Source organism: Lithobates pipiens, unplaced genomic scaffold (genome assembly GCF_037356315.1).
Source record: "Lithobates pipiens isolate NorthernLeopardFrog02 unplaced genomic scaffold, aLitPip1_a1.2 Scaffold_18, whole genome shotgun sequence".
NCBI lineage: Eukaryota > Metazoa > Chordata > Amphibia > Anura > Ranidae > Lithobates > Lithobates pipiens.
The window spans coordinates 628,227,067-628,249,149 of record NW_027507758.1 but is presented as its reverse complement, the minus strand read 5'-3'; the positions used below and the strand labels follow the sequence as shown (position 1 = coordinate 628,249,149).

General features: G+C 47.5%; 2 protein-coding genes across 4 annotated transcripts in view; one reads left to right on the top strand and one right to left on the bottom strand.

Annotated features, from left to right (window-relative positions):
- LOC143989549 (uncharacterized) overlaps window positions 1–22,083 on the bottom strand; it is a 157,571-nt gene that overhangs the window by 4,017 nt on the left and 131,471 nt on the right. Inside the window, exons 3-7 of one of the 2 annotated variants that reach the window (XM_077489724.1) lie at window positions 13,142–13,265; window positions 12,928–13,025; window positions 12,611–12,838; window positions 12,325–12,531; window positions 12,060–12,201 (exon numbers count right to left, since the gene is read on the bottom strand). The exons of the other annotated variant lie outside the window; for it this stretch is intronic. Coding sequence (XP_077345850.1) covers window positions 12,060–12,201; window positions 12,325–12,531; window positions 12,611–12,838; window positions 12,928–13,025; window positions 13,142–13,226 — 760 coding nt within the window. The 5' untranslated portion in view covers window positions 13,227–13,265. The remainder of the gene's footprint in view (window positions 1–12,059; window positions 12,202–12,324; window positions 12,532–12,610; window positions 12,839–12,927; window positions 13,026–13,141; window positions 13,266–22,083) is intronic. 2 annotated transcript variants of the gene reach the window in all.
- Window positions 1–22,083, top strand: part of LOC143989605 (uncharacterized) — a 270,608-nt gene that overhangs the window by 147,547 nt on the left and 100,978 nt on the right. The window lies entirely within an intron of this gene.

The window sequence follows — 22,083 nt, the reverse complement described above, 5'->3', positions numbered from 1 at the left end:
TATAAAAACAAAGGCTTAGGGAGCCAGTCTGTATGAAGAGGCCACAAGATTAGAGATTTTTTGGTTGCCTTCACACTGTAACCTTATAGATGTACTCTTGATGAAAGCAAGAATTGGCCTTGCTGTCAAAAATTGAAATGGACTTGGTTATGTTTTTATGTTTTTGTTCTTCCACATTGGTTTATCTCGCCAGATGTATGTTTTTTTTACCCCCAGGCCTTCTGGAACCTCTCCTGGGACCTTGAAGGACAGCATCACCTATAGCACCAATGGTCCACATAAATCCAAGTGCTGTGGATTTCCAAATCTGAAAGGCAACCTCTATAATGTGCTTTTTCTTTGTTATGACATTTAGAGTAACGTCATTCAATGTGCGAGGACTCAACCACCCTGCTAAGCGTGGCTTCCTGTGGAAAGAGGTCCTCAAATTGGCAAGCGACCTAATCTGTATACAGGAAATGCATTTCCAAGCCTCAGCTTCACCTACGTTCACCCACAAAAAAATTCCACACATTTTTGTTGCCTCAGCCCCTCACAAATGAAAAGGGGTACTTATAGCGATCAAGAACACAGTAGCTTTCAGACTACTTAAATAAATAAAAAAAGAGTCCTGCGCAAATAATACCACAAAAAATGAATAATGTATAAAAATGTGAAAAAAACAAGAGTCAATGAAAATGTTTCAAAATAAACACACCAATAGTGTAAGTGTGTAGTGAAAAAGCACTGGAGGAAGAACAGGACCAAATGTTCCAAAAGATCAGGCTCCCAGAACTCTCACCTCAGAGATGGAATAATAAGGCAAAAGAAAATAATTCCAATGGACTTCTCCTTCACTTCTCTGTGCACAATCATCAAATGGTATAAACTTCTACCACTAGAGGGCCGATTCAACCTCTTATGAGTAATGCTGCAGCATATGTATCCTCGTGGTGTGAAACTTAAAGAAAACACAGAGGGGAAGGGGGAAGGGAGAGAGAAAGGGGACTCCAATAGTGTAGTGGTTTCCAAAACTGAATAAATTTATTTAAGAGAAAGCAAATGGACTCTCACATTTAAAAAGAAAATATCAAACAGAAAGAGATCTGGAGTATACAGCCAGTCTTACGCTTGTTCCGGTATTCCTACGGCCACTCCCTACGCGTTACGTCACCACGTGACTTCTTCATGGAGAAGAAGTCACCCCCATGAAGAAGTCACGTGGTGACGTAACGCGTAGGGAGTGGCCGTAGGAATACCGGAACAAGCGTAAGACTGGCTGTATACGCCAGATCTCTTTCTGTTTGATATTTTCTTTTTAAATGTGAGAGTCCATTTGCTTTCTCTTAAATAAATTTATTCAGTTTTGGAAACCACTACACTATTGGAGTCCCCTTTCTCTCTCCCTTCCCCCTTCCCCTCTGTGTTTTCTTTAAGTTTCACACCACGAGGATACATATGCTGCAGCATTACTCATAAGAGGTTGAATCGGCCCTCTAGTGGTAGAAGTTTATACCATTTGATGATTGTGCACAGAGAAGTGAAGGAGAAGTCCATTGGAATTATTTTCTTTTGCCTTATTATTCCATCTCTGAGGTGAGAGTTCTGGGAGCCTGATCTTTTGGAACATTTGGTCCTGTTCTTCCTCCAGTGCTTTTTCACTACACACTTACACTATTGGTGTGTTTATTTTGAAACATTTTCATTGACTCTTGTTTTTTTCACATTTTTATACATTATTCATTTTTTGTGGTATTATTTGCGCAGGACTCTTTTTTATTTATTCAAGTGATAGTTTGTGTTTACTATTTTGTCCCGCAGCATTTTTTGTTTTATTTAGCAGCACTTGCACTTTTGTTATTCCACGATTGTTACATTATACTTTGTTATATATTTTATTTTGATGCACGTAGATCCATTTCACGTCTAGCACATAGTGGCGCGAGGGTCCATTTTACACATTTCAGACTACTTAGTTCTATCCAAGACCCAGAAGGCAGGTTCTTGAGCCTCTTGTGCGATATCAATGGTAAACCGTATACAATCGTGAATGCTTACGCGCCAAATAAACATCAACTTCGGTTTGCGAAAAAGCTTTTTTTTTTTTTTTTCCCCAAAATTGCTAAAACCAGAAAAGGATCCCTGATCATATGTGGTGATTTCAATTTGACAGCTGAGCCAGCCATGGACTTGACAGCTAAGCCCTCACGTTTTCACCTAGCGCTCCAACCCCCTATTCCACTAGGAGGATGTTTATGATGTTTGGAGGTGCCAACATGCAAAGGAGAGAGACTTTTCTTTTCACTCAGCTTGTCATAACTCATACTCGAGATTGGACATGGTGTTGGTGGACAAGGTCCTACTTCAGGCAGTGTCCTCCTCTAGTATACATGACATTACATGGTCAGACCATGCTCCTGTCTCAATATCTATACTGGAGGAGTACACACCTAATCCCGCCTATATGTGGAGAGTTAACTCACAAATATTTAATTCAACGAAATTTGCAGAGCTATCAGATCACTACCTCTAGGAAAATCTCCAGGACCAGATGGTCTATTATAAACAGTTTCAAGATATTATCAGTCTGAATCTCTCTCCGGTGCTTGCAGAGGCGGCAGCCTCGGCCTCATTTCCCCCAGAGATGTTACAGGCTTATTTAGTAACGATACCTAAACCTGAAAAGGATCCAACTTGCCCAGCTAACTATAGGCCTATATCGTTGCTGAATATAGACCTTAAATTGCTAAAATTATTGCCTATAGACGAACTCATATACTACCTACCCTTATATAACTGGATCAAACTGGATTTAAAACTGGACGCCAAGCATCTGATGCGACTAGACAAGTCATAGATTTGATCCAACATGCTGGGGCCGGTCGGGTGTCTCTGATCCTCTCTTTGGATTGCGGAGAAGGTATTCGACCGTATCTATTGGCAATACATGCGAGCTGTCCTGGAGAATTTTTGGTTTACTGGGCCTATACTGGCAGCTATACTAGTATTATACTCTGCACCGTAAGCGAGAGTATATACATTTAACACGTTGTCTGTATAATTTCAGAGATAACTAAAATAATCACCCCTCCCATGGCAGCCTTAGCAATACTCAATATTGGTATCTTTTTAATCACGAATGGGACCCGTCAGTGCTGTCCTCTGTCCCCGAGTATCTTTAATTTATTAATTGAACCTCTAGCTGAAGCGATAAGAACGTCACCCCCTAATCACAGGTTTTACTTTCTACTCTGACTCCCATGTCATAAATTTGTTTGCGCATGACATAATTATCTTTCTAACGAACCCAACTACACACAGAGTTCTTAAAACCTTTAGCGCAATATCTTACTACAAAGTAAATTTCACTAAGTAATTAGTCTTAGATCTAGGAGCAGACCCAAAAACTCGCAAACAACTACAAACCTCCTATACATACACATGGAGCACTGAAGGAATCCCTTATCTAGGTATCCGTTTGGTGGCAGACGTCACACGATTAGTGGATATTAACTACTCCCTTCTTATTAGCATATTAACAAGAGAGGCCCAAAAAATGACTAAATATGAAGTGTCCTGGACAGGACTTTTAGCTGCCTTTAAAATGTTTGTGCTCAGGGCCGGTGCTACCACTAGGCGGACTAGGCAACCGCCTAGGGCGCACTGCCGCCTAGGGCGCCCGGCCGCTGGTTAGTCTATTCCTCTCCTACACTTTCCACAGAGCTTGCAAGTATCCACCAGGCAGCCACTCTGATATGTGTCAAGCAGCAGCACCAACCCCCGCCTCCCCCCGCGCAGCTCTCCTCTCTGACATCGTGTGCAACAAACACAGTGCCCCCCCCCTAGAGCGCTCCCCCGCCCTGACGTGTGTCCGGCAATGATTGATTCCCCCTCTCTGCTCTGACATCATGATGTCACATCAGATCAGCTACACACTTCTCCCAAGTCCCGCCCCTCCTGTGGGCTCCGTCCAATCCACCTCCAGCATGTCTGCCCCAAGCAGCTTCACACTTCTCTCCAGCCTCGTCCCTCCTGTGAGCTCCGTCTGTGAAGGGGAGGTGGGCGGGAAGATTAAAATCAAGCAGCCGAGCCAACAGCCACACTGATAAACTGCTGCATGAACCAGTGAGCCTCCAGGGACCATTCCAAGTGAGTGATCACTTTCACTGACCAGAGCCTGCTCCCCCCCCCTCTCTCTGACCTCTGTCACCCCTCTCTTTCTCTCTCTCTGACCCCCCCTCTCTCTCTCTCTGACCCCCCCTCTCCCTTCTCTCTCTCTCTGACCCCCCCTCTCCCTTCTCTCTCTCTCTAACCCCCCCTCTCCCTTCTCTCTCTCTCTAACCCCCCTCTTTCTCTCTATCTCTCTCTGACCCCCCCCCTCTCTCTCTAACCCCCCCTCTCCCTTCTCTCTCTCTCTAACCCCCCTCTTTCTCTCTATCTCTCTCTGACCCCCCCCTCTCTCTCTAACCCCCCCTCTCCCTTCTCTCTCTCTCTAACCCCCCTCTTTCTCTCTATCTCTCTCTGACCCCCCCCCCTCTCTCTCTAACCCCCCCTCTCCCTTCTCTCTCTCTCTCTAACCCCCCTCTTTCTCTCTATCTCTCTCTGACCCCCCCCCCCTCTCTCTCTAACCCCCCCCTCTCCCTTCTCTCTCTCTCTAACCCCCCTCTTTCTCTCTATCTCTCTCTGACCCCCCCTCTCTCTCTGATCCCCCCTCTCCCTTCTCTCTCTCTGACCCCCCCTCTCCCTTCTCTCTCTCTCTGACCCCCCCTCTCTCTGACCTCTGTCACCCCTCTCTTTCTCTCTCTCTCTCTGACCCCCCCTCTCTCTCTGACCTCTGTGACCCCTCTTTCTCTCTATCTCTCTCTGACCCCCCCTCTCTCTCTCTCTCTCTGACCCCCCTATTTCTCTCTCTCTCTGATTCCCCATCTCTCTCTCTCTGATGCCCCCCTCTCTCTCTCTCTGATTCCCCCTCTCTCTGATGCCCCCTCTCTCTCTGATGCCCCCTCTCTGATGCCCCCCCCTCTCTCTCTCTCTCTCTGATGCCCCCTCTCTCTCTCTGATGCCCCCTCTCTCTCTCTGATGCCCCCTCTCTTTCTCTCTCTCTCTGATGCCCCTCCCTCTCTCTCTCTCTCTCTCTGATGCCCCCCTCTCTCTGACGCCCATTTATCTCTCTCCCTGACCTCTGTCACCCCCTGTCTCTCTCCCTGACCTCTCTCTGACCCCCATCTCTCTCTCTGACCCCCCTTTTCTCTATCTCCCTGTTCTCTGTCACCCCATGTCTCTCTCTGATCCTCTCTCTCTCTGACCCCCCCCCCTCTCTCTGACCTCTCTCTCTCTCTCTCTCACCCCCCTCTCTCTCTCTCTCTCTCTCTGACGCTCCTTTCTCTCTCTCTCCCTGACCTCTCTGTCACCCCCTGTCTCTCTCCCTGACCTCTCTCTGACCCCCATCTCTCTTTGACCCCCCTTTTCTCTATCTCCCTGTTCTCTCTGTCACCCCCTCTCTCTGTCACCCCCTCTCTCACTCTCTCTCTCACCCCCCCTCTCTCTCTCTCTCACCCCCCCTCTCTCTCTCTCTGACACCCCCTCTCTCTCTCTGACCCCCCCTCTCTCTCTCTGATCTCTCTCTCTCTCTCTGACCTCTCTCTCTCTGACCTCTCTCTCTCTGACCTCTCTCTCTCTCTCTGACCTCTCTCTCTCTCTCTGACCTCTCTCTCTCTCTCTGACCTCTCTCTCTCTCTCTGACCTCTCTCTCTCTCTCTCTCTGACCTCTCTCTCTCTGACCTCTCTCTCTGACCTCTCTCTCTCTCTCTGACCCCTCTCTCTCTCTCTGACACCCCCTTTCTTACCCCCTCTCTCTCTCTGATGCCCCCCTCTCTTTCTGTCTAACACCCCTCTCTCTCTCTGACTGACCCCTCTCTCTCTGATGCCCCCCTCTCTCTCTCTGACCCCCCTTTCTCTATCTCTCTGACCTCTGTCACCCCCTGTCTCTCTCCCTGACCTCTCTCTCTGACCCCCATCTCTCTCTCTAACCCCCTTTTCTCTTTCTCTATCTCCCTGTTATCTGTCACCCCATGTCTCTCTCCCCCTCTCTCTCTCTCTCTCACCTCTCCCCGACCCCCCCCCCCCTCTCTCTCTCTGACCCCTCTCTCTCTCTCTGACCCCTCTCTCTCTCTCTGACCCCTCTCTCTTTCTCTCTCTCTGCCCCCTCTCTCTTTCTCTCTCTCTGACCCCTCTCTCTCTCTGACCTCTCTCTCTCTCTGACCCCCCTTTTTTTCTCTCTCTGACACCCCCTTCTCTCCCTAACCTCTCTCTCTCTCTCTCTCTCTCTCACCTCTCCCCGACCCCCCCCCCTCTCTCTCTCTCTGACCCCTCTCTCTCTCTGACCCCTCTCTCTCTCTGACCCCCCTCTCTCTCTGACCCCCCTCTCTTTCTCTCTCTCTGCCCCTCTCTCTTTCTCTCTCTCTGACCCCTCTCTCTTTCTCTCTCTCTGACCCCTCTCTCTCTCTGACCTCTCTCTCTCTCTGACCCCTCTCTCTCTCTGACCTCTCTCTCTCTCTGACCCCCTCTCTCTCTGACCCCCCTTTTTTTCTCTCTCTGACACCCCCTTCTCTCCCTAACCTCTCTCTGTCACCCCCTGTCTCTCTCCCTGACCCCCCTCTTTCTCTCCCCCTCTCTCTCTGACCTCTCTCTCTCTCTGACCTCTCTCTCTCTCTCTCTGACCTCTCTCTCTCTCTCTGACCTCTCTCTCTCTCTCTCTGACCCCTCTCTCTCTCTCTCTGACACCCCCTTTCTTACCCCCTCTCTCTCTCTGATGCCCCCCTCTCTTTCTGTCTAACACCCCTCTCTCTCTCTGACTGACCCCTCTCTCTCTGATGCCCCCCTCTCTCTCTCTGACCCCCCTTTCTCTATCTCTCTGACCTCTGTCACCCCGTCTCTCTCCCTGACCTCTCTCTCTGACCCCCATCTCTCTCTCTAACCCCCTTTTCTCTTTCTCTATCTCCCTGTTATCTGTCACCCCATGTCTCTCTCTCCCTGACCTCTCTCTCTCTCTCTCTCTCACCTCTCCCGACCCCCCCCCCTCTCTCTGACCCCTCTCTCTGACCCCTCTCTCTCTCTGACCCCTCTCTCTCTCTGACCCCTCTCTCTTTCTCTCTCTCTGACCCCTCTCTCTTTCTCTCTCTCTGACCCCTCTCTCTCTCTCTCTCTGACCCCTCTCTCTTTCTCTCTCTCTGACCCCTCTCTCTCTGACCCCTCTCTCTGACCCCCCTTTTTTTCTCTCTCTGACACCCCCTTCTCCCCCTAACCTCTCTCTGTCACCCCATGTCTCTCTCCCTGACCTCTCTCTCTCTCTCTCCCTCCCTGCCTCTTTCTCGACCTCTCTCTTTCACCCCGTCTCTCTCTCTCCTTGCCAGCACTGGAAGTAGCTTTACTCCAGTCTATCTCCTGTTTTAACGCCTTCCTTCCCATCATCTGCCTATACATTGATGTATAACAGAATTACTTGATTAACTTTATCCAGTTAAAGTGGTATTAAAGTAAAACAAAATATGTATTATACTGCAGCTTACCAATTCTTAGATGGGTGGCTGCATTAGTTTTGTTTTTAGGTTTTCTCTTTTATATTCACCTGGTGATCCTGCTAGTAAGTCTGTTTTTCAAATGAACGAGCTGTCTTGCAGATGTAGCAGTTAGAGGGTTGAATTAAACCATTGAACCTGGCAAACTCAGTGGAGTCGGGGGCGGAGCCAGAGGGGGGCGGCAAAATTAGGTTTCGCCTAGGGTGTCAAAAATCCTTGCACCGGCCCTGTTTGTGCTACCTCAAATTTTGTACCTATTTAGGACGCTTCCCATATCACCCAAGCGAACACATTTCGCAACACTTACTAAATTATTGAGAGCACGGATCTGGCAAGGCATGAAACCCCGTAGCTCTGATGCCCAGCTTCTGAAGCACAAATTTGCTGGTGGTATGGGCATGGTTGATCTAAGAGACTACTGGGTAGCTACACAAATGTCTCAACTACGTTGCTGGTTCCAACCAGACACAGATAAACGATGGGTTAATATCTAAAAATCCTGTATCCCCACTCTGTCTCTCAAGAATTTACTATTAGCGGGCACTTGGAGACCTGGCTCCTGTCTCCAACACAGACCATCTGAAGCACTGCATGGCACCTTTTGGTCTGACTCATTGAATATCCCCTTAAGCACTTATGGGGTACTGGTGGTTCATAGGACAATGCAGCAGAGTAGAGTATGGAAAAGATGGAGGAGGGGGTGGAGCTGACAAATCTCACATCATCATCCCTAGCTATATGGAGATGTGGCAGCACAAGGTGCAGCACTGAGCCCTGTTCTGCATCCTTCTTCAGAGTTACTCAGTCTGCTTTAAATTAGATATATCATCCCTGACCATACTTGCTGGACCACATGTCACCAGTAACGTAGACCTTGTGGCTGTCTGCCTTGCCCAACGATGACACAACATTGCCTTCCATTTGATTGTATAGAGCTTGAATGGCCTTACATGAAAAGAAATAGCGACTGGGAACCTACCATTGTTGTACAGCACATTCTGCAAATTTACAGAAGGAGGCAGAATCCACCAGATGAAAAGGCGGGAGTTGTAAAGCCAGCAGCTTTGACAAGCTTGAATTTAGACACTGGGCATGTGTGGCAGTGGCTATTTTTTTTTTTCACTGCAGCAGAGGGGCAAAGAAATTTCCCTGCTATAGTTGACAGCTGGTGGTGTGCTACTGGCAGACATGCTGCAAGGACCTGTGGCACCCTGTCAGTGGAGGCTGCTGAGAGGTCATGAGTTATATTTGGGGTAGACTGAAGTGAGTAAGGAGGAGGAACAGAATTGCGCCCCTTTTGTGTGGCTTTCAGGTGCTCTTGCCAACGGGCTGAGTGGTGGTAGGTTAATTGCCTTGCCAAGCATGTGGTAACCAAATGGCTGGTATTTTTGCCACACTCTTTACACACACTCGTCCCTGTTCTGTGTCTCCTGCACACGATCGCTCGTGGCCGGCTGTCATCACGCCCATCGGCCATGAGCATTGGCACCCCCACTGTGCAGCGAGCGTGCACACATGCTATCCGGACCCCGCAAGCCAACGTACATCTACATGGTATCACACAGGAGAGCCAACCGGTCGCAGTATAAATGCGGCGGCTGGTCCGTAAGCGGTTAGCTTGATTACTCACTACACAGACGCACTCCACTGACACACCACAATATACTGCAGTAAAACTGCACTGATGCACTGCAAAATACTGAGCTTTTATATCAATATTACAAGCATTTCTTCTCCAGAGAGAATAAGTTCAGTGCTTATAATCTTTCATCATAACCAAGTTTCTTCAGTCCCTTTTATTAGCTTAGTTGCCCTTCTTTGTACTCGCTCCATTTCCAGTACATCCTTCCTGAGGACTGGAGCCCAGAACTGGACATTATATTCTAGGTGCAGTCGGACCAGAGACTTGCAGAGTAGGAGCATTTTTGTTTTATCTCTGGAGTTGATCCCCTTTTTAATGCATGCCAATATTCTATTGGCTCTGCTTGCAGCAGCTTGGCATTGCATGCCATTGCTGAGCCTGTCATCTACTAGGACCCCCAGGTCCTTTTCCATCCTAGATTCCCCCGGAGGTTCTCCCCCCAGTGTATAGATTGCATTCATGTTTTTGCCACCCAAATGCATAATTTTAAATTTTTCTACACTAAACCTCATTTGCCATGTAGTTGTCCACCCCATTAATTTGTTCAGATCTTCTTGCAAGGTTTCAACATCTTGCGGAGAAGTTATTGCCCTGCTTAGCCTAGTAGCTGAGATTGAGCTGTTTATCCCATCCTCCAGATAATTTATGAATAAATTAAGAAGGATTGGTCCCAGGACAGAACTCTGAGGGACCCCACTTTCACATTGGACCATTCCGAGTAATCCCTATTTATCATTACCCTCTGAACTCGCCCTTGTAGCCAGTTTTCAATGCAGGTACTCAACCTATGGTCCATGCCGACAGACCTTAGCTTGTATAGTAAACGTTTATGGGGAACTGTAACAAATGCCTTTGCAAAATCCAGATACACTACATCCACGGGCCTTCCTTTATCTAGATGACAACTCACCTCCTCATAGAAGGTTAATAGATTTGTTTGGCAAGAACGATTCTTCGTGAATCCATACTGATTACTGCTAATGATACCGTTCTCATTACTAAAATATTTTATATAGTCCCTTATCATCCCATTAAAAGAGCTTGCATACTATTGATGTTAGGCTAACTGGTCTGTAGTTCCTAGGAATATATTTTGGTCCTTTTTTTTAAAGATTGGTGCTACATTGGCTTTTCTTCAATCAGCTGGTACCATACCAATCAGTAGACTGTTCGTAAAAATTAGGAACACCGGTCTGGCAATTACTTGACTGAGCTCCCCAAGGACACAAAGGGGTGCAAGCCATCTGCTCCCGGTGACTTATTTATGTTAAGTTTTTCAAGTCTGTTTCTGATTTTATCCTCTGTTAACCATGGGGGTGCTTCCTGTGACGTGTCATAAGGATAAACACTGCAGTTTTTGTTACTGAAGCCCCCAGTTTCCCTTGTGAAGACTGAGGAGAAGAATAAATTCAAAACCTTTGCCATTTCACCATCCTTTGTAACCAAAATCCCTTCATCATTCTTTATGGGGACAATATGACCTGTCCTCCCTCCCTCTTTTATTATTTATGTACTTAAAGAATTTCTTGTGATTTTTCTTACTCTCCTCCACTATGTGCCTTTCATGTTCTATCTTAGCTACCCTGATAACACCTTTACATTTCTTATTGTATTCTTTATACAGTTGGAATGCTGATGATGATCCCCCAGCCTTGCTCCATTAGTGATGTCATCCCTCACATTCACCTGTATATCATTTTTGATATACAGGCATACTTCTCCCCCTTTTTTACCCTCCCTGTGATATAGGCAATTCCCCTCAATGGTTGCCAGCCAATCATGAGAACTATGGAATCAAGTCTCTGAAATGCCCACAAAATCTAATTTCCCCTGATGTAATCTCCTGATCCGTGATGTGCCAAACCCAAGTGCCCGGTAGACAACATACAGTTCGGAGCTTCAGGTCCTTGTGACAGATTGGCCTCTCATTCCGTCTGAGAATTGAATCCTCTACCACCAAAATCTTCCTTTCCTTCCCCCCACTCTCACTGGAGGAGCTCCCCTGGCAGCTAGGGGAGTCACTCTGCTCCAACAGTGCTGGTCCCTGACTGGTTTCATCAATGTCACTCAATGAAACGTACTAATTGGGATGTTCCAGCTCAGGATCAGCCTCCCTGACTCTTTCCCCTCTACCCTTCCTGACTGTCACCTATCTACTCTTCTCTGGTGCCTGCCCTTCTTTCTCTCCGCCCGCATCTGTGCTGGCTTTTTCTGGCACCTGCCGTGTACATTCCAAGCTCTCCTTTGGGATGGAGATTCTTTTAAGTGTTCGTAGTTGCTTCCCTAGATTCAGAACCTGGGCTTCCAGGGAATAAACATGCTTACATTTTGCACAGCAGAATTTGCCCTCGATCAGATGATCAAGGAACGCATACATGAACAATGAGTCGCATCTCCACACCCGCCGGGCATCGTCCCTACTAATTTAATGGGGATTGGGAATTATGCTCTGTCCAATTAACTAACTAGCTTCCTGACACTAATACCCAACAATACAATACACAGGTACTCACAGCACCCATGCACTCACAGCACTCGGGTACTCACAGCACTCGGGTACTCACAGCACTCGTGCACTCACGTGGGCCAAACAAATGGTCAAATGGCCCGGCAATTTGGATGTTCATCCAACGTTTGTCCTAAACCGTTCGCCCAACTCTAATCCAGTCAAGATACTTAAATTGTGTCTCTAGCACAGAGAAGAAGGATAATCCAAGAGAAATACAGGAATACAGGACGGGGAACACAGCTCAGGAAAGTGACCAGGGGATTACAGGCTGATATTACCCAGTCCTTGCCCTACTCTGGACCAAACAGTGAGCAGTATGAGTGGAGGAATGTATTTAGTGTTAATGACCCACCTGTGCTGATCTCTGTAGGAGTGTCCTCCTCTATAAATGTCCCTGTTATTCCATCCTCCTCCATAGACAGCTGATCATCCCTCACATACCTCTCTTCTTCTTCTGCTTTAACCTCAAATTCTATATCGATTGGATCTCCACTCTAAATCAAGAAAATGAGAGTGAATATCATCTGTAAGATATAAGATTTATTATTTTGACATCACATAAAAAATCCACACATCATCACCACAAGTCTATGTTCTAGATGCTCCTTCCCACCAACCTTGTAACAGTGAGGGATGGTGTGATCCTCCTGTGTGGAATCCCGGGAATACAGAGGACGGGGACATCTCTCTGGTGGGTTCCTGGTATTAAGTGTCTTCATCATATCCTTATGTCCTTCCGAAAACTCTTCCATCACTCCATACTCCTCATCCTCCTCTTTATATTCTTCTTTAACATCAATATTATCATCCTTGAGGTTTCCACTCTGAATATATAATAAAACATTCATTGTAACAAACATGCTGTGTATAAATCAGACCTACCAATAATTGTCAATCGTCTACCTGATGATGGTGGGGGATGGTGTGATCTTCCTGTGTGGAATCCCCGGAATACAGAGGACGGGGACATCTCTCTGGTGGGTTTCTGAAGCTGGATGACTCCACCATGGTGTCCTGGTACAGATCTTTGTGTTCTTTTAGAGACTCCGACTCCTCCATCGCCCCATCCTCATCATCCTCCTCTTTTATCTCTTGTTTAACTTCAACTTTAAAATCTCTCAGGTCTCCACTCTGAAAATAGCATAAAAATGACATCAATGGTAATAATGCAGATAATGTACAGATCCTAATGATACTATCAGTGATTGTTCCTCATCTACCTGATGATGGTGAGGGATGGTGTGATCTTCCTGTGTGGAATCCCGGGAATACAGAGGACGGGGACATCTCTCTGGTGGGTTCTCATTACTGGATCCATCTGTAGGAAACACACACACTGACTGAATACATTGTTTCTATGTGTTTATCAGATGATGGGGGATCTAGGTGGAGCCTCCGTACTGCTCTCTCCTTTACAATAAAGTCTCCTCTTACCCGGTGATGTGAGGGGCGGCTGATTGTCCATCATGACGTCCTTGTAGAGATCCTTGTGTCCTTCTAAATACTCCCACTCCTCCATGGAGAAATAGATAGTGACATCCTGACACCTTATAGGAACCTGACACAAACAATGTTACAGTCAACATTAGAGTTTCATGATTCTGGCTAAAATGAGAATCACAGGTTTTTTTTTTGCTTAGAATAAAGATCACGATTCTCATGCCATAACATCAACTTTTAATTATACAAAAAAAAAATAAAGCTTACTTTACTTAGGTTTTTTTTTTTATTCATTGAAGTGTATTTTTTCTCCAAAAATTGCATTTGAAAGACCCCTGTGCAAATACAGTAACATAAAATATTGCAGCAACTGCCATTTTATAGGGTCTCTGCTAAAAATATATATAGAACGTTTGGGGGTCCCAAGTAATTTTCTAGCAGAAAATACTGATTTTAAATGAAACTGCCCTTTACAGACAGAAGTTCTTCCCTTGGACCTAAAACAGAGGTCTCCAAGGTATGGCTCATCCGGCCCACAAGGAAGTTTTTTCTGGTCTGCAGCTAGAGTCATCAGACTCGCTGCAGGGATGGTCTCTCAGACAAAGCTTTGTAAGGTTGCGAAACCTGTGATGCATACTCACCCCCACCCCGGAAGTATGCAGCACATGTCCCGCAACCACTCCCGGTGTCTGGCCTCAACCAATGAGGTATTTCAGTGCAGACCGATTAAAGAAGGTTGCAGGTGTGGCGCTGTTCTAATTAAAAGGTACTTGGGTGTTTGGTTTGAACCAATTATAATGATAGTTCTGTGTTGCACCCTCTGCAGTTTGCAATGTTATAAACTTTAAAAAGCCCAAAAAATTAGAAAAATGATGGAAATTAAATATGCATATGTGCTAATGAATGTGTTACAACCTCTGCTTGATGCAACAAGTCAGGACAGAAGCCCGTGGGGGAGTGCTTAATAATTAGTAATGTCACTTGATGGAATAAACCAAAAAAAGGGGAGTGTAGCCCCTATGGTATGAAGGGCACCTCCAGGCTCCCACCTCACTGTTTACATTGGTGTCCTTTAACGCTGTAATTTTACATACATGTGCCTGTGTAACAGCGGGGCTGGACCCGAGAAAGGAGGTGCAGGAGATATGCACTGAGAAACACTGTAAAGCGGTATAGTACAGGAAGACTGATGAGGGCATGTGGATGAATTGGTTAGGTTTGATGGAACTGAAGGGGACACAGTGGTGGTGGTAGGGGGGGGGGGGGTTGAAGGCACTGAAGACACAGTGGTTGTGGTGGTGGGGGGGGGGGGGGGTTGATGGCACTGAAGGGGACACAGTGGTGGTGGGGGTTTGATGGCACTGAAGGGGACACAGTGGTGGTCTGATGACACTGAAGGGGACACAGTGGTGGTGATGGGGGTGTGATGGCACTGAAAGCTACACAGTAGTGGCGGTGGGGGTTTGATGGCACTGAAAGCAACACAGTAGTGGTGGTGGGGGTTTGATGGCACTGAAGGGGAAACAGTGGTGGTGGTCGTGGGGGGAGGTTTGATGGCACTGAAGGGGACACAGTGGTGAGGGGGGGTTGATGGCACTGAAGGGGACACAGTGGTGGTGGGGGGGAGGTTTGATGGCACTGAAGGGGACACAGTGGTGGTGGGGGCGAGGTTTGATGGCACTGAAGGGGACACAGTGGTGGTGGGGGGGAGGTTTGATGGCACTGAAGGAGACAGTGGTGGTGGTGTTGATGGCACTGAAGGGGACACAGTGGTGGGAGGTTGATGGCACTGAAGGGATTGCAGTGGTAGTGAGGGGGGTTTGATGGCATTGAAGGGGGCACAGTGGTGGTGGTGGGAGGTTGACGGCACTGAAAGCAACACAGTAGTGGAGGTGGGGGTTTGATGGCACTGAAGGGGAAACAGTGGTGGTGGTCATGGGGGGAGGTTTGATGGCACTGAAGGGGACACAGTGGTGAGGGGGGGTTGATGGCACTGAAGGGGACACAGTGGTGGTGGGGGGGTTGATGGCACTGAAGGGGACACAGTGGTGGTGGGGGGGAGGTTTGATGGCACTGAAGGGGACACAGTGGTGGTGGGGGGGAGGTTTGATGGCACTGAAGGAGACAGTGGTGGTGGTGTTGATGGCACTGAAGGGGACACAGTGGTGGGAGGTTGATGGCACTGAATGGATCGCAGTGGTAGTGAGGGGGGTTTGATGGCACTGAAGGGGACACAGTGGTGGTGGTGGGAGGTTGACGGCACTGAAGGGGACACAGTGGTGGGAGGTTGATGGCACTGAAGGGATCGCAGTGGTAGTGAGGGGGGTTTGATGGCACTGAAGGGGACACAGTGGTGGTGGAGGGGGGTTTGATGGCACTGAAGGGGAAACAGTTAAGGGGGGTTGTGGTACTGAAGGGGACACAATTGTGGGGGTTTGATGGGGACACAGTTCTGAGGGGGGATGTGATGGCACTGAGGATGACACAAATGTGCAGGGAGACACTGATGGGCATACAAATGTGCGGGGGGCTCCGATGGTCACACAAATGTCCAGAGAGGCACAAAAGGAGACACAGATTTGCGGAGATCCTCTGATAGGTGATGGGGATACAAATGTGTGAGGGCGGCTACAATGGGGACACCAATTTTCAGGGAAACGCTGATGAGTGATGGGGACATAAATGTGCGGGGAGACTGATGGGGACACAGATGTAAGGCCTTAATGCACACTGACGTTTTAACCAGCTGCATGAGGCTGCAGCATTTAGCTGCAAGAGGTGGATACAAGTGAAACCATCCAGCCCCGCTTCCAGCAGCCTGGCAAATTTTATTCTATTCCACTGCTGCACATTTGTTTATAAACTATTTTTTTAGGCACGTGAGTGTATGTGTAAAATATACAATGTGGCCCTCGAAATGAAAAGTTTGGAGACACGGCTCTGCACTTGTTGCACAGAATCGTGGTAATGTCGGATTAAGATTGTGAGGGGGGGGGGGGGTTGAATCGACATTGCGTTTTTTTTTAACAATTAATCGTGAAGCTCCAACCACCATCCAGACACATCCCTTGTCTGTTACTGGATCAATAATTTTATTATTTTTTTTAAAACAATATTTTTTTTCCAGAAGCAGTGATTTTAATTATGCTTAAAGTGCAACAATGAAAATGAAAAATTCCTTTAAATTTTGTGCCTGGCGGTGCCCCTTAATGTGCTTGTAAAGTGGCGCATTTGTAGCATATACAGCACATGCTACAGCAAAAATCCCATTTAACCACTTGCCGTCCAGCCGCCGTAATTTTTCCACGACAGGTCAGCAAGTTCCCGTGAATCGCCATCATTGTATGTCGGCTCCTTTAATAGCCATAGCAGGCACGCATGAGGGACAAGATGCGCGTGGCCCACGGCCGCAAGGTCTGCCGGTCACGCGTAATCGCGGGCACAAGAGTGAGAACGGGGATGTGTGTGTAAACTAAGTAGGAGCAGCGATCTGGCTCCTCCCCTAGTAAATTACATCCCCACACAGTTAGAATCACCTAGCAGGAAACACATTTAACCCCTTGATCGCCTCCTCGTGTTAACCCCTTCCGCACCAGTGACATTTACATAGTAATTATTTGATTTTTATAGCACTGATTGGTGTTTAAATGTGAATGGTTCCAAAAATGTGTCAAAAGTGTTCGATCTGTCTGCCGCAATGTTACATTTTCCGATTAAAAAAAAAAACGCTGATCGCCATTACTAGTAAAAAGATAAAAAATAAAAATGCCATAAATCTATTCTCTATTTTGTAGACGCTATAACTTTTGCGCAAACCAATCAACATACGCTCATTGCAAAAATTTTTTTACCAAAAATATGTAGAAGAATACATATTGACCTAAACTGAGGAATTTTTTTTATTTTTTTTTAATATTTTTTGGGGGGATATTTATTATAGCAAAAAGTTAAACATATTGCTTTTTTTCAAAATTGTCGCTTTTTTTTTTTTTTGTTTATAGCGCAAAGAATAAAAACCGCAGAGGTGATCAAATACCACCAAAATAAATCTCTATTTGTGGAAAAAAAAAGGACGTCGATTTTGTTTGGGTACACCGTCACACGACCGCGAAATTGTCAGTTAAAGCAACACAGTGCCATATCGCAAAAATTGCCCCCTTCTGAAGTCACATGACATCAGGTTGCGGTAAAACCAAGGAAGCTTAGATTTCTGAAGTGTATCAATGCTTTACGGCCCCACCCCTTGCTTATATAAGGCTACTTTCACACTGTAGCCACGGCCGCGTTGGCGCTAAAGCGCCGCTTTTCAGCTGCTAGTGGAGCGCTTTTAACCCCCGCTAACGGCCAAAGAAAGAGTTAAAACTGCCTGTGTTTTGCACCGCTTCTGAATAGCTTTTCAGGCTGTTTTTCGGAAATGCCGTCTATTCATTCCAATGGGTATACACCGCTCCTAAACTGCCCCATAGATGCTGCTTGCAGGACTTTTTTTCCTATCCCGCAAGAGCGCCATCCCAGTGGGGTGGAATGGGAGGCACTTTTTTAAAGGGGGCTTCCAGATTCTGAAAAGCCCCCCACCCGCAGACCTCCACAACCATAGCCCAGGGTTGTCGGGAAGAGGCCCTTGTCTCCATCAACATGGGGACAAGGTGCTTTGGGGTGGGGGGGCGCAGATGCCCCCCTGCCCAAAAGCACCCACCCCCCATGTTAAGGACATGTGGCCTGGTATGGCTCAGGAGGGGGAGGGGACACTCGGTCATCCCCTCATTTTCCTGACCTGCCGGGCTGCATGCTCAGATAAGGGTCTGGTATGGATTTTGGGGGGACCCCATGCTGTTTTTTTTTTTTATTCATTCAGCTGTCAGAGGGGAAACCCGTTGACTCCCTGCCCATTCCTTAACAACCAGCTTACACTTCACCTTGACTGGGCAAAGCTTTGCCCAATCCGGGCACAGAATGCACTGTGCAGTGCTCAGTGCATTACAGAGTGTTCGTCGAGGCGAACACCCTGCAACTTCAAGTGTTTGGCGAACAGTGAAACAGGCAAATGTTCAGCACAAACTCATGCTCAGGCCAAACCGTTCGCTCATCCCTAATTGGAAGGAGGAGCTGTGAGGTTAGAGTGATATCATAGGAAACATCTGACTCTGGATGGAGGGACATTGCTAGGAGGAGCTGTGAGGTCAGTGTGATGTCATAGGACATTTTTCCTCTGGATGGAGGGACATTTGGATGGGGAGATTTGAGGGATCCTCTATATGAGGCTCCTGTGCAAACCAAATGATTGTTCCTGGGTGTGTCCTTCCTCTCCTAAACTGAAGACAAAACTTTTACCTTCACCATACAGAAATCTGTCAGGAATGTGTGAAAGTAAGCTCTCATGTGATCAGGTGACGTGCGGAGGAACAGAGTGTAAATAGCAGACAATTTTCTCCAGAGCTCCTAATGGTGAGGATGGATTTTGCTGAGTGCTGGTGCCAAGTTTCCACCCCCCCAGGGTCACTGCAGGTGTGGAGAAAAGCTGTGTAAGAGGATATGGAGGAGAGATGAGGAGGAGATCCAGGAATCAGGATAAAGGTCAGGACAAGCAACAGACGAGCGCATCCAAGAGATGAAGCCGGGGTCACTACACAGAAAATCAATCCAAGGAAACAACAGGCAGGGCGAGGAATAGCAAGAAGGAGCTCAGAGACAAATGAGAATATTGCTCAGCCAATGGGAGATGATCTCAGCATGACTTACATAATGAAGGAGATGAGGGGGAGGGGAGGAAGTCACTTAAGGCAGGGCTTGACAAATTTGCTTTGAATCTAGAAGTCAGCTAAAAAAGTTTAAACGGCATGTTTTTTTTTTGTTTTTTTTAGCATAGCGTGGGCTGTAAGGCCGCGTACACACGCGGGGACTGTTCGCCCAACTTTGTCCGTCAAACAGTTTCGGCAAACAGTCCGCTCAAAATTAGCATGGACGGACATGCCCACACACGACGAACGAACAGTTTGCTGAAACCGTGCGCGATGACGTGAACGGCACGTACGACGGGACGAAAAATACGACGTCCTATACACTGCATTATAACTTTCGGCGTGTTAAGCCTTTCTGAGCATGCGCCATACTTAGTTTGTCGAACAAGCCTACACACGGGCGGACTGTTCGCTCAAACAAGGTTTCAGCGGACAGTTTTACGGAATTTCCGAAAAACCTTGTTCGTCAAACTGTCCGCTGAAACTGTCCGCTGAAAGCCCACACACGAGCGGACTGTCCGCCCAAACACTGTTCAGCGGACAAAGTTGGGCGAACAGTCCGCCCGTGTGTACGCGGCCTAAGGCAAATAATTTGTGAGATGTAGGGTGCAGAACACAAGACATGGAGGCAGGGTGCAAAACGAAGGACATTGGAAGCAAGGTGCATTTCACATGGTGCAGGGTGCAGAATATGGGGTACAGGAAAAGGGTGAAGGTCACATAGGGTGCAGAACAAAGGACATGGGAGGCAGCACATATGGTGCGGGATGCAGAACATAGAACATGGGGTCCAGAACATAGGGTGGAGGACATGTGGTGCAGAACATGGGGGGGCAGGGTGCAGAACACAGGACATGGAGTGAAGTGTTATAGGTTACCACAGAACATAAGGTGCAGGATATGGGTTGTGGGGTGCAGAATGCAGGAAATGGGGTAAAGTGGTATAGGTCACCACAGGATATAAGGTGCTGAGAAGGTTGCAGAATGCAGGACATGAGGTGCGGAGTGCAGGACATGTGCAGAACATGGGGTGCAGGACAGTAAGTTAATCCCCCTCCCCCTGTGTCCTCCTACATGTCCTGTACATCTCCCCCAGCAGTGTGTGAGAGCAGAGTGGATGGAGAGGACATCTTGTGCACATAAAAAAGCATGTCCCTCCCTGGCTGGTCTCTTAGCTGGCTGCTTTGCAGGCTTGTCCTGGTTCCTCCTGTAAGGACTCTGTAGTCCTGTTTCTCAGCACCTTGTGGGGATCTTTGTGGCGGTGCCATGTTGGAGATTCGGTCCCGCTCCTTCCTCTCTGTTCTGCCGGAGGGCTCTGCAGGGACACAGGCAGCTGTGGGTGGAAGCAGGAGCCGATGGTGACAGTAATACGGCCACAGAAAAGAGAAAGATCGGCAGCGGGAGCTCAGTGAGATGAGTCCTCTCATGCCGCTGTCCTGCCCAGTCCACACCTGACTTCACAGGTCGGGTGCCATCATCTCCCACCTCCTCCTCCCCTCACCCTCCCACCTGGCCCCGCTCCGAGCCACATTCCTGTCTGAATAATGTGTCCGGATTTCAGGCAGAAACATTATTCAGAACAATAATGAGAATGGGCTGACAAGAGCACATATATGGCCAGCTTTGGATGAAAGATATATTTTTTATCAACTGATCCCCCTGAAGGGGTTAATTTAGGTTTCCACACTATATATGTGTGTGTATCATCATCTGCTGGAGATAAAAGACATCACAGTGACTATGGAGGAAGAGGACGGACATGACGGGGGGTTACTGGGTGTAAATAGAAAATAAGATCTTATTACCTCCTCTGCTGCCACTTCCAGCTATTTCTCCACTCTACTTCCTCCCAACTTACCTCTCACCTGCAACTTCCTGTCTGTACATGACATCACTTCCTGCCTTCCATAGAGACTTCCTGTCTGGGTAGAAGTGAGATCACCACCTTGTGGAGATCAGAGGAACTGCAGCTCAGAAAACATCTGGTAGTGTGAACATGGCCTTGTGCTGTGTGTGTATGTACTGTATATCCTTATAGATGGGTCATCTCCACTCCCACCAAGGGGGATAAAAATATATTACTGCTCGGGGGGGGAGACATTTTGGCCCCTTTGATTTTGCTGTAAAATTGATGTCAGATTTAGTCATGTAGAACATCTGTTATATGGATACAAAGAGCCCCAGCCGAGAGTAAAGGGTGGAAGTGGCTCCTGATCCCCAGATTTGGGCAATTATGTCCCCAATATAAATAGAATAAAACCTGCGCTATGTGTAACAACTCAAATACCTACAGAAATAACTTATACCGGACTGCTGCTGTAACAAAGGTAAGTGTTCCCTTTATCAACTAGAAGAGCATTATGTGTTACAGCGCTGTCCTATTGTGTGTGCACATAAATCATCACAAATACACTACAATATGTGGAGACATTCCATATATAAAGTGCTAGGGGCTCAAATAATATTCTCTGCAGATGTTACAGTTAGGGTTGCCACCTGTCCAGGATTCACCCGGACAGTTCGGGTTTGGAATCATGTGTTCGGGTTTCAGACCACCTGAAACCCGGACACATTATATAGACTGGACTATGGCTTGTTGTCTAAGTAAGCTGAGAGTGTCTGTTACACTCTTTCACACTGCCCAAAGCCAGCACTAACAATTCCCTCCCCCCCCCAACACACACAGATGGGAGAGGAGAGAGGCCTCAACCTGCACCTCTTTCCCCCACCCCTACCCCTCTGTGTCTGCCCACACTCCAATCCCTGCCACTGTACCACAGAAAAGGAAAGTTGGGTCCGGAAATTTGAATCCGGCAGCCTCAGATACATCTGGATGAGAGGTCCTGACTGCCAAGGGGTGAGTGAGCTCACCATCCATCCCTGTCTGTGACTGAAGTCTCCCCTCCTTCTCTCTCCTGCCTTTGAGTGAGTACACTAAGGTAAATCAGGGTTTTCAGAGCACCCCCTTACATCAGAGTTCCCCTTTACACCAGAGGCCAGTGTTTCCCCTTACATCAGGGTTCCCAGAGGATGTGGGAAATATGTTAGAGTCCCCAGAGCTCTCCCTTACATCAGAGTCTGCAGAGTCCCCCCTTACTTTGAAAGGGAGCTCTGCAAGTTCAGATGTAAAAGGGGAACTCTGTGGACTCTGATGTAAAGGGGACCTCTGTGGATTCTGATGTAAAATGTGAACTCTGT